The following is a 13,458-nucleotide window of genomic DNA, read 5'->3' as shown; positions in this document are numbered from 1 at the left end:
CATTAAACACGTCCCGTAAACATGACCACATTTCATTGGATGCTTGGACTATGTATCTTGCACTGCCTTCTGTTCTGAATATAGGAGAGGTGCAAAGTGTAATGGTGGCTGACAAAGGTGCCTTTTTCTCCTCCTCTCTTTTATTTTTGCTAACGGGGGTGGCATCCTAATATCCTAACTTCTGAGGTTACCAATAGTACTACTCCATTATGTAGTAATGGTGAACTAGTCACAAATTTGAGAAAACAAGTCATTACACTGGACAGTGTCAGGAATGCATTAAGATTAAATAAAAATGTACGGACTTCTAACATCAACATCAAGATTCCTTGCATGTCACAATGCATATAACCATTTTCCTTGAGAAAATTCTGGTATCTTTAGTCTATAAATATTTTAGTGTTAACCTAAGAATCCAAAAATTAATCTGGCAGTTAGTTTAGGCATTTTTTAAAAATCTGATAATGTCCTTCAGAAAAAGCTATTAAGAAACTGTGAACTTGTGGGATGAAAACTGAACTGGTGACATGATACAAAGAGTTACAAAACAAATTAGGAATTAATGGTCCATGTACAACATGGAAAAAAAATCAGAATGGGTTGCCCAAATGTTCCATAGTAAGAGAAGTCTTGCTTAATGTATTTATTAATGATCTGAAAAGGCAATGGCCAATGAGGTGTCAAAGATTGTAGATGACATAAAATAAGTTAGGTTAGTTGTAACTACAAAAGGAGCTTTATAGAGCCACAAGAAAACTAAATAAACGGGCAATATGGTGGAAGGTAAAAATTTAAAAAGAAGGATGTTCTTTATGGAATAGCCCCTGAAGAATGTGTGCATTATTTTAGGTGGAAAAGGGAAGCTCTTTTCTCCACATGTAACAACAATATGTATATTAAAGCAAATGGTTTTCTTGCCTCCTGTTTTGCAGCAATCCTAGTATTAGACAAAGGATGCCGGAGTCAAGTTGACCAGTTTTCCCATACAAAAGCACACAGAAACATCGTTTACCTTCCCGCTGCAGCAGTACCTATTTATCTACTTGCACTGGTGTGCTTTTGAACTGGCAGAAGCTGGGACAGAGCAATAGGAGCTCACCCCATTGCGCAGATTCGAACCGCCAACCTTCCGATCAGCAAGCCCAAGAGGAACAGTGGTTTTGTGCCACCCGCTCCCCTGCCCATGCAAAGATGTTATGTGAATAGGACATCTAATTCAGCTTTGGGTAATTTGTCCACTACTGTGTGCCACATTAGAAATATACCATCAGTTGTGCAAAGCAGAAATTTTTAATATTTTTATACAATATGATATAGTTTCATGAAATATATGTGAAAATACAACAATTCTTAGTTTAATTTTTTAGAGGAAATCAGCAAAATCTAAGAAAATATTCCCCTTTGCATACCTCTTAAAGTGCGGTTGCACACACTGAATACAATATTTCAGCTTAGGCTTGGTGAGTAATACATAGTATGGAAGATTTTCCTGTATTTTCTTTATAGTGCCTCTGCAGCAGTGCTGACTACTGAAGTTTTACCATGGGACAGCCTGCATTCACTGTCAACAACAATGAGCTCATTCTTCAGTAACTTTTTTTTATTAAATCTGATGAACTCTTTTATCTCTGTTCCTTTACCTCTTCCCGTAGTTGAACAGGAACTTTTTAGTCTTAAATTCATTTTTTAAAAATAATAATAATAATAATGTTTTTTTTATTAACTATTTATTATTAACTATTAATTAACTATTAACGTTAATATCAGTTGCAGTAGTTTAGACAAAAATGGTTTGAGGATATGGCCTTAGTATGTCTACTAGGTATACCACAGTTCTTAACTTTTAACGTAGAAAAGGTATTTCACTCAGCTGGTTCTGACATTGAAATCAAAGAGACATGTTGGAATATGTTAGGTATATTATCCATTTAGGGAAGCTGTTCACCCTTTGGTGAGTCTGGATACATTTGAGAAGGCAGTGACTAGTGCCTGGGATTAAGAGGGCAACTACGTAACTGGTCAACATTTCAAGAGCAAGCAAAGTTCTTTCAGTATGAAGCAATACACTGAAGCTGGGTCAAACAGTAGAAGCTATAAATAGTTTAGTTTTCTCACGTAACACAAGAGAAAATTGATTAGAGGGAGGAACAATACACTCAATTTAAACTGTTTCTTCAATTTGGTTTTTGCTGTTGTTATGATTTGCTCTTGTGGATTTGCTTGACTTTATATCCATTTCCATTTATTTCAACATCCTCTGCTTTTAAAAACTAAAGTTTATAGTAATACCTTTGCTCCCACAAACACTTGCAGTTTCCTCTGGGACCATGTTAGATGAAGACTATATCTGAAGACTATATAGCACATGAGGGTTAACTCCATTTCTCTGGAGACCAAGAGGGTCATTTCCATGACATGCTTGTTTTTGGTACTCCACTAGGAGAAGTTCTGTGAACTTTACTGTTAATATAAACGTGCCCCTGTATTTGGGAAGGGGAGGTCAAACAAACACTATTTCACTATGTGATGTGCCATTCCCAAGAGACAGAAGAAGGAAAAGGAAAACGAAAAGTAACTTACAACCTCCAGTTCTGACATTAAGAAGGCTGCTTATATATTTGCAGTACATTCTTTGATTAAGAATATCGTTCGCAATAACTGTGTCATTAACAGTTGATCCAGCAAAGCATCATTGTCTGCAATACATGCATAATTCAGTGGAAGTTTACACAAAGCAAGCAAACTTGGGAATGCTATTCCTTTTTATTACAAAGAGGCATCTCCCTGTCCGAAATACATAACCTACAATCTGAACACATAATGAGGAACTTTAAGGTTTCGGACCAAGTCCACATTTTCATTTAGCCCATGCAGCTTTACCATGGTTCTAATAATTTGATCACATCTTGCTATGACCTTTGTCAACTGGGAAAGGATTTATTTCCTCTTTTGTCCTCTGGAAAAGTCCAAGTTATCTTGTTAGAGATTCTCATGAAAATAGTACTATGTAGCTATATGTACATACAATTCAGAAAATGTAGAAATCTGTGTACGATATTTAATGTGAATGTAATAGTGCATATATACACTGATCTATGTAGATATAGTCAGGATAGCATTCCTGCACATTTTGATAAACACCACTTAGCCTTACAATTTGACATGAAAAAGTGTCATAATTTTTACTCAATAGTCCTCTCACATATCAGAAAAGGTATTCCATTTACTCCCATAGAGGGCAAGGATTCCCAGATAAAGCACCTCCCTGGGAAACACAGGAAACATTGTAGGGCACCACGAGATAACAGCTAAAAGGGGCAACAGTCTCCTTATTCTGTAGTTCTGGCAGACGGTCCAAATGGCAAGCCATTCAAATAGAGAGATGGAAATCAGTGGATACTGTGGCTTAGTGCATTAGTGGCTGTGTGAGGAACATAGAGTGCAAGGGAGAACTAAGCTAAAATATTTTAGGGCAGGGGTAGAAAACATTAAGTAGTAGTCACATGCAAGTAAAAAACACCTATTGTGCCTCAAAAGGATTTGACAATGTGGACTAGGCCAGGCCAGTTGACAACTGCACTTTCGCCTCTGAAGGTCTGCATCAGGCCAGCTGACAGTCAACCACATTTCCAAAGGCATCTCTCATCGGGTGGAAGGCTGCCCAGTACCTTATGAGAGCTGTGAAGATGCAGATTGGGCTTGCTGGTTTTCAACCCAGCCTATGATTTACCTCTGAACATGCCTGAACCATGCTTTTAAAGTTGTCCCCCCTCAGGCAGGAGGCTTCCCCTTACTGGGCAGCCTCCTACGTGATAAGGTAGAGCTATGAAGCTGCTGATTGGCTGGGTGCGAGACATCTGATTCATGTCTTTGAAGGTGAAAGCAGATTCAGTTGGCTGTTTGCCATCCCAGTCCACACATTCAAAGTTCAGGGAATGAGATGCAACACAGTGAAGGGCTGGATCCAACTACCAAACCATAGGTTCTTACCTAGCTTTTAGAGCCTAGCTCTAAATGTGATATCAAATACATTTTTTCATTTGCATAAAAACCTGTATTTTGATTCAATTTTTTAGATCATATTTTGAGGGGAAACTGCAGATTTATTTTTAAGGTACTGAAAATAAATATTTTAAAATTGATTGTCATAGCACGGTATATATCCTCAACATGACAGAAAGGCCTGACTAAAAATATATGATGTTTAAACAGAATTATAAAGTGTGGGTTATTTACAAGTTGTTATTCCCACTAAACTAGAAGCAAAAAGGAACCCTTTAAAATTATTACCCCACCATTTGTTCATTAGCACACACATGCATTTATGTAGACATGAAGTATATTTATATTTTAATAGGCTGATACAAAAATGGTTTCTTAACACTTCCCTTATCATTATACATGTTAATATAATAGCATAATTCAAATTACTTGACACACGTAAACAGCCATGGGAATTTAATTTCAGATATTTCAACCCTGAATGAAATGACCACAAATTTTAAACCACTATTAAAAAAATGAAATATTTTTCAGTGACAACTATGTTTAAGAGCAAGAAAATAATAACTTTTATTTATCTCTCCAAACAGCTTTCTTTATCTAAACAAATGACTATAGTAAGATTAAGGAAACCATGTTTTGACTCTCGAATGTACCGAAACATTCCAATTTCTTTTTGCACAATGACTTTTATGCAAATAAGCACAGCACAATCTCACAACCTCTTTTACTATCATATTGGGACAATGACAGTTCAATAATTGGAATGGCACATATCTGGGATATTTGATTTTAAATTGGAAACTTAGGAGAAGACTATTGAAATTTAAATTATGGAACTCTGTTAATTCTACGCTGATCAAAGTATCATCATTGCATGCTAAACAAAATATAGCAAACAAATGTAGCTTGTGTTGTGGATGGATTTCTCTCTCCCCCTTCCTTTGTTATTTCATATCTACTCTCCCAAATACAATTTTTTAATTTTTAACACTGATGCTTTCATCCATAACAAGAATAATGAGGAAAACACTAGCAATGTTCATTGGGGAAATAGTACTCTTGAAGTTACCTAAATCCCAGTTGTCTCATTCATAAACAAGGAGACACAAGCAATGCATTCAATATCTCTGGCTGATTTAAAATCCGAATATGCAAACAGCATTAGAGAATCCAGACAGACTATTCTGCTTCACTGATGACAGATGCAGAGCAAGACCAGTATAATTAAGCTTTCTACTTTGGACCAGACTTGAGGTGGTAGATACTTCCCTTCCAAAAGCAGAAGAGTGCTAGCCGCCCAGCTGAAGAGCAGGTGCTATATGGTATTTACATTTCCTGCTGGGGATGCTCGCCAGCAAGCCCAACCAGCTGACCGTGAAAATTCTTGGCCCTAAGTGACCCAAGGACAGGCTATAAATCTATCCTATAAAATATAGTCAATGCTCCATTTGTTCTTCTAGCCTTTCTGAATGCAATCTTATATATTCGTGATAATTTAGTTTCACTGGGCTATTTTAAAGGCTGGTAGCAGTCATTTGTTGACAAAATAAAGGACCGTAGTGAACTTTTTTCTTTAAATAAACATATCAGAGTCAGCAACACCCAGGGGAATCTTGCTTTAGAATTCTTATGCAAAAAGTTATTCAGCATTTAACTAAAGAAGTGAACCAAATATATAAAATCAGATTCTAAAATGATGGCAAGGAAGTACCAAATTAATGTCACTGAAAAGGGATCCAGTTATAAAAAGATGGACTCCGCCAAGCACTGCTGTTATGCAAATAGTGTTCATTGCAATGGGTCCCCCCAGATCTCTGCATAAGTCTCAATGGAGAGAGTATATCTGCAGTACATGGCATATAGACAGCTAGTTCTCTAGTTTAAAGGTAGCATAGGAAATGAATTTAGCACACCCTAAGCTACCACTTTACATACAAGTTGTACTTGATACAATATACACAAAAGCAGTTTCGAGGATCTTCCTTCAGATACATGTTGTTATTTTGGTCTGTTGCCTGATGTATTTGTGGTACTGTGTACTACGTACACATGTTTTAAAACATACTCAGTGAACACCTTAAGTCACTGCAATTGTTTCTGGTGCACAGATTGCATATTCTTCTACACCATAGCAAAATTTGTGCAGTAAGTTTGAGAATATGAGAATGTTAAGTTTCCCTACACATTATCCAATAGAGGCATTGACTGAGATGAGTAGGTGAAGAGGAGGAAATTTTCATTGATTCCCCCTTCCTGTTTCAGCCACTATGTCTTCCCTCCAAATCTGTTCCAGAACAGCACTGACAGTAGCAGAGGGGTTACATGAGGAAGTGGGAATCAGAGAAAATCACACACTCACCCTTTCTCATAGTGGACGCATCCACTGCATCATGTTATTTAATAAGAAAACTACTGCAGTGGATTTTACCCTATATTTCCAAAGGGCATATAGGAACCAAATTCTCTGAGCTGAAGAACTATACTACATTTTGTAATAAAACCACGTTATACTCACAAGTCAAAAAGACGAATACAGTTTTGTATTGGCACAATGGTGTTCATGGCTAAAGTTGGGGGACTCAACTCACCCCATTCCCCCCCCCTTTATGGTTTCCCTAAATATTCACTGTTTACAAATAAACAAACAAATAAAATGCTGCTCAAAAACTATTAAAAAGCTATATATGACATTTGGCTGAAATTTGAAGTTGTCCGCAGGGAATACGTGGACAGAATTCATTCCTGCTTTTGTGCAAGTGGATAATGCCACATGGAAGTCACACAGCTTTGCAGTACATATAAGGCCTTTCACAACTATTTGCATTTTTGTACTATGTGGTCGAGTAAGTGCAGCTCCTTACATTTGAACTGCCAGGAACTACATTTAGCTTACAAACCACAGTTTGGTCACCTCGGCTATAAACACAAAGTGCATACTTACATATACATAAGGAACAGTCTTGATTATTGTTTTAAATGCTGGTGTTCCAATCATATGCAAATGGGAAGCACGCATTTTCCAAATACAATCCTGACTGAAATACTTTTTAAGGATTCAGAGGAAAACAGTCTGCTTAGCCATGAATATAGCTTTGTTTGAGCAACAGACATAAATATATTCTGTTGTGGAATCCATATGGAAAGATCATCAACACTTTTTGCTTTGGGTCTTCTGCCAAAATACCATATCCCACATGTTTTCTACTATAAAACATAAAAGAAAAGGTGTTGCTCTGGTCAAATAAAAAATAATGTTTACTAGCGTACATCTAATGTTAAAGCTGCCCAAATCCTGCCAAAGACATTAAAACACCATCTGTAAAACAGATTTTCATTAAATTGATCAGTTTAAAACTAAGCAGTTAGGCAGATGATGCTTTTGAGCTAACCTTTAACCTTCTTAAACTGGAAATAGGTCATGCAACTTTCCTGTTGTTTGAGAATGGGAGGTGAAGTGATCTATTCAAATTGAGCTGACAATCATAACATGAATAGTGTATGAATCAATAGTTTGTCAATAAAGCAAAAAGCAAAATATATTTTATACATTTAACCTCACCTAACTGCTGCTGTCAGGTGTCCTTAACATTTTAAATGACTATGTAAGAGGAACAAGCAAATAAATGCTCAATAAAACTTATACTTGCCATTAAACCACAAATAACTGAAGCAGTCCAATTTTATTATTTGTTCTCATAATTGCAAAATAATTTTGCTAGCACCCAAATATGTATATCACCCTAAACCTCAATGTATTAAGTTGAAGTAAGCCTCACTGATTGCAATGCAAACCTACTTCCAATTAAGTGTTCCTAGGATTGTAAGTTAATTGTTCTCATAAAGCAGCATTGCTTTGTCACATTAGGCAACTAATTACACAAATTGCTTCATGAATTCAGTGGGCAGGGGCTGCGGTTTTAATACATTAGTAGCTTTCACATCTTACAAGAGGGCTTATACACAAACAACCAATTTTAGTACTGCTGTTGTGATGCATGCAACATCTTTTTCCAAAGCACTGAAGTTATTAACGCTGCAGCTGTTGCAAGGAGTCCAGACATTTTGCCTCAAGAAGGCATTTATGTTGCATTTTCCTCTTATTAAAAGTCACAGTGGATGATAGCCAACCAAGACATACTCAGAATAAACCCATTAAAATTAATGTACTTCAGTACATTGATTTCAATGGGTCTACTCAGAGTATGACTAACAGTGATATCATCCAATATTTTGTGAATGAAAAAAATGGGATTCCCCCAAAGCTTTTCTGCTGTGGCCATTAATGCTCTCTGGACTACAGCATCATGGGTACTGGCTAGATTTCAACCCAGAGATACTTCATGTGCATTCAAAACATTCTGAGGAAGCCAAAAAGTACACAGCCATCTGGCTATTTCTCCTTTCCTCCATTTTTCTCTTTGTTCACTGAACTGGCCCAGTAAGCTGAAGAGAAAACGGGAGCCTACTTTTTACAGCAGGCAGAAAAGGAGAGTGAATGGAGGCATGAATGAAGAAATGAGGCAAGAAACACAAAACACAGCATGCTCATTCCACTGACGTGGAATATTTAACAGAATTAGCAAAGCTTTGTAATTGTGATTTGGCAACTCTAGGAATGACTGACTGGTGCCTGTGATACCACATTTCCTAAGCCAGGCCTGTGCCATTTGGTATATTTGTCATTTATTTTTATTGAACCTTAGAGGGTGAACACTTTCCTCCTCCTTACCAGTTAAGTGTAAGCCAAGCTCCTTTCAACAAAGTGGAATAGCCTCTTCCTCCAAACCTACTCCAGGCATTGCTCTCACACCCTTTAATGGACTATTCTCCAATTGTGGATCCCTATGTAGCCAAAACAGCACCATCCATGGACAAGAGGGAAGTATTTGCAGTCTTGGGGGAATCCCAAGATTTGCAAAAGTACAAAATAACTTTGAGGGGTGAAACCCCCAACTGGGAGGGCGGGTGGCACAGGGACGCCAATCCCAATGTAGGCTGGCCATGTTCAGTTGGTACAGAATGCTGGCTGACATTTGGAGATAAAACAGAAAATGGGGAGGAAGGAAAGGAGATGAAACAGTGAAATGGGGCATAGCTAGCTGACTGGAACTCTCAACAGGTACAAATCAGACTGCAACTTTTTGTTGCAGCATGGCCCAGCATGTTCTATTTTCTCTGTCTTCTCAAGAGTACTGGTATTGTAATTAAATCTCATGAGAGGGTAGCATAGCAAGAAGATAACCATATTGTGGGATTCTATAGTTTCTTAAAGCTAAAAAATGGTCTACTTAGAATTGCTGCAAGAGCATGTCCTTTGCATAGATCACTGTCTTTTCCTGGGCTTCTAAACAGGATAAAGTAAATGGAAACACCTTACTCAACTATTTAAATACTATCTGTGCTGTTGATATACAAATGATAGATACATACAAAAGAGGAGGGGGGTCTACACTTTACAGAAGGAGAAAAACATTTGCATGGAAAATAAGCTGAGCCCCTGCCCCCAGCCTGTACTGTACATTACTGCTTTACACAATTCTGCCTGCCCCCCCAACTCAGCTCCAATACTAAAAGTGAGATAAGCTGGAGGAAAACAGCTTAAAGCAGCAGCGTACATAACATCTTACACCAGGTGTTTGTTTTGGAGATTTATAAAGGCCTGTAAGGTCTATAAAGCTCTGCTTTGGTGGGTAAGTGTCTAGAATGTTTTGATCAATTCATGTTCCATATAGTGATATATATTTTTTCCTGTGCAAAATTCAAATTTAGACTTTTATTCCACCTTAAAGTGGTAGTAGATAACACTTTTAGCAATCTGCCAGCAAGGAGATGAATTTAATCGTGGATGAATCAGGTCAAGCATGTGAAGGTCAGCTTAGGCTAATATCCCAAGGTCTGAAAGGGAAACGCTGAAAGCCAAGTATGGTCAGAAAAGTCTGCCATAAAGTGGGGAGGGCAGTTTGTTCACAAGCACAAGCACAATTTGCTCACCTTGAAAGGTTTTTCCTCAGCTTCCTTGCTCGGGGTTGTTGTCAACCAATTCCTACTTACAGCAGACCCAGTGAAATCAATGGGCATGACTACCTAGGTATATTGATTTCAATAGGTCTAGTCTGATTAGCAGTTAATTGTATACAACCCTCTGCCTTTAAATACTAATTCATTCCTTTTAGGTACTAAGAAAGATATGTGAATGCATTTGGGTTTGGTTATCAGTGTCCTGTATGGACAGACTTGCATTTGGGGTCCAAACACAGAAGTAGATACATCTACATTCTAAAGCAGATATGGATTTAAATCTGTAGTATTTACATCCCCTTCATTTGCTGTCTGCCATTTGTTTCAACAAAGTGGTTTATACACAACGAACTATAGAACATTCATTAGCTTAATAATTTTTTGCCTATAGAACTGCTGATTTATTTACTTATTTATTTATATGTGTGCAAATTTTATAACAGCATTTTAGAAAATTCATGATTATAATGAAGTTAAAAGCAAGCTCTAGTGTATGTATGTTACACTTACCACGTAGGCTTTCTCACTATATTTAAAATACACTGACAAATTGTAACATCCTTGTGGAAAAAAACCTCAAACAAAATAGTGCTTGATATCTGAAAGCCATAAATAAATGTACAACACTTTATACATAAACCGAGTCCAACAGGACAATCCAGTAAACAAAACAAAATAAAATCCAGTAATTGGGGTTTGGAAAAAGTCATGGCATGATCGGTAATAAATGATATTTGCCACTACCGCACGTAGTATAGTTTTTCACCAGGCCAGAAAAAAGTGTATTTGCCATTACGCTAATATTTATCTGCACCACACCCTTTCATGTTAGTAAAAAAATGATTATTGACTAATCAAAAGCAAAAGTAGGCAAAGAGATAGCAAGAGTTTGCTTCTGAATATTCATAGTAATACTGTGGTACAAGTGTGTGTTTTTACTATAAAAATTGAGGTGGCACATTTTGGGTTGGGGTCATTTAAACATCCTCAATGCTAGGAGCCATTTCCTTTCCTATACAAGATATGCAAGTATCACATAAAATACACAAAAGAATTCATAGTTAACAGTTAGCTAACAAAGGCTATTATAGAATTTAGAAGATAAACTCATTTAGCCATTTGCAACACAAGAAATATAAATTTAAGTTTATATGCCCATTAACTTGGGACTAAACTCCATCTAACTCAATGGGACTTGCACCTGAGTAAACATATAGGACTGTGCTGACAGTGATATATATATAAAGGTTCAAATAAAGGGAAAGCTAAATGAGCTATAAGGTATAACACTTTCCAGGTGCAGCACTTCTAGCTCAGTAGTCTGATTTTTGTTGCTTTATTAAGAGTATGTTCAATAAGCCTCTAATTTGCACATCACTCAAAAAAACACCGTTCTGCTAACATTTCAAGAGTTAACTGCCGCTTCCTATTTTAAGCCAACTTAAATTGCTGGTGGGTGCTTACCTTGTAAAGTTTCAGGGCTGCCTCGTGTCTGTGATTGGTGGTATGTAAGCGCAATTTATCCACACTGTTGGTGTAGTAGTCACAGGCATTACATTTTAGGTGAACTGGGTTGCCAATGGCAATGCACTTCAGCCTCCACTCGTTAGTTTTGCCTCCTTCTTTAATGTGAGCCACCAGCTGATATTTTTGCATGTGTTTGTCAGTCTTGCAGTGAAGCTGGAAGTTGGCTTTGAGCTGCGTGTTGTAGTTACAGAGCTTGCATTGGTAGATGTCTCCAATTACAGCCCTCCACTCCTCTTCAGGGAGAGAACGTTCGCTGTTCACATGCACACTTAGGGCCTCCAGGCTGTCAGAGGTGAATTTGTTGCAAACAGCACACTGGAATAGCTTCAGCGCTGGGTCACTGATATAAGGTGACAGCTCTCCTGCAGTAAGGAGGGACAGGTCATCACCCATTAGCTGACCACTGGCAAGCCGGATTTCAGGTGGCAGCTCATTATTTACTACAGGGGAAAAAATTAAAAGGGAAAGTAGAGACCAGAAAGTATAGAGCACATATACACACATACACACACAAAGGAATCTATAAAATAAAGCCTTGACAAGGGGCTTGCTTTCTCTAGAGCTTAAACTATAAAAAGCTGTAATAGGATTGAATCAGGATCAATTACAATCATCCCTTTCAACTTCTAAATTCCCTCATCAGATAGCTTTAATTACTCCTACTGGGCATGATGTCATCCTGGAATTTTTATTTTCAAAGGCATGAGAGTTGATCAATAAAATAACAAAACAGCTAAGCTTTTGCAACTTAAAAGCCTAGATTAACCCTACTAAACTAATTTTAGTTTCATTATATCCTTTAAAAGCTGCTAATTGTACTTCTCAGATATATATCACACATATGCATATATGAAAAACAGGGCTGCGATGATTCAGAAAGTAACTTCCATTTCATGACTTTCAAATAATATAATACATCCTATTGATACAAAAGCTGTAATTGGACAACAGTTCTTATGTTTTGCCTCCTGTTTTAGGCCACTTTAAACTGTTGCTGAGCGCAGGCATAGTATAAGTGACAGAGAATGATAACGAACTTAGTGGCCTGCCTAAGATCACCTTTGTCTCAGTCTCAGTTCTGTGTCTGAAATATGGGATTAATACTGGCCTGCATGAAAGGGTTGTTCTACGACAGGCTAGCTAATGTGGTACCCTCCAGATGTTGTATAGTCTAGCTCCCATCAGCCCCACCCAGCATGGTCAATAGTCAGGGATGTTGGCAGCTGAAGCCCACAATTTCTGGTTGGCACCATGTTGGCTTGCCCTACTCTAAGAACTATTGAGAGAAAGAATGCAATACACCTTTTCATTAATCAAAAAATGCTATATGAATGCTACTTTTATTATTAGATTAATTTCTTACATGTTTAATAACTAGCCATTTATCATTCATATCAATATAGCTGAGCTTTATCAGATTCCTAATGCTTTGTAGTCACAAGTAAACCTCTGATTCATACATTAGCTAACCAGAGGGATTATTATCAACTGAAAATCTATACTTCTCTATGAAAACTTTTACTTGTAATGTTTATGACAACAACAGGATAATGTCACAGAAAAACATATTTCCTTTTTTTAAAAAGCAGATTGTTTTCTTCATGAACTTGACAGCACATAGAAAATTATTGTTTCAGGTGTCACATAGCAAAGAACAATGAGAAAATCTAACTGTAAACAGACAAGAATTTGGGGAAAGGAGGTTAAAAAGCAGGTGAAGTACTTGGATTTCCTTGGGTCCTCTCCTTTTAACTGACTCAGTTTTACAACATCCCACAAGTTGAAGAGAATTTGCTGTTTTAAGCTTAGCAAAACAGACCATTCGAGAAAATAATTACATTAACATTTAGAAGCAGTAACTAAAACACTGGTGGTAATAATAATAAAATGAATAGATACTGACCAAGT

General features: G+C 37.2%; 1 protein-coding gene across 10 annotated transcripts in view; it reads right to left on the bottom strand.

The window, feature by feature from the left end:
* The window catches only part of ZFHX4 (zinc finger homeobox 4), a 183,338-nt gene that overhangs the window by 141,005 nt on the left and 28,875 nt on the right, over positions 1 to 13,458 (bottom strand). For 7 of the 10 annotated variants that reach the window (XM_083623153.1, XM_083623158.1, XM_083623161.1 and 4 more), the window contains exons 2-3: positions 13,454 to 13,458; positions 11,488 to 11,990 (exon numbers count right to left, since the gene is read on the bottom strand). The exon at positions 13,454 to 13,458 is cut by the window's right edge and continues 2,619 nt beyond it. In XM_083623153.1, the coding sequence (XP_083479279.1) occupies positions 11,488 to 11,990; positions 13,454 to 13,458 (508 nt within the window). The remainder of the gene's footprint in view (positions 1 to 11,487; positions 11,991 to 13,453) is intronic. The other 3 variants (XM_083623159.1, XM_083623160.1, XM_083623154.1) reach the window with 1 other exon arrangement.

This window comes from Podarcis filfolensis (genome assembly GCF_964270895.1).
Source record: "Podarcis filfolensis genome assembly, chromosome: 7".
NCBI lineage: Eukaryota > Metazoa > Chordata > Lepidosauria > Squamata > Lacertidae > Podarcis > Podarcis filfolensis.
Note: the sequence above shows the minus strand (reverse complement) of the source record. Positions and strands in the feature narration are given on the sequence as shown.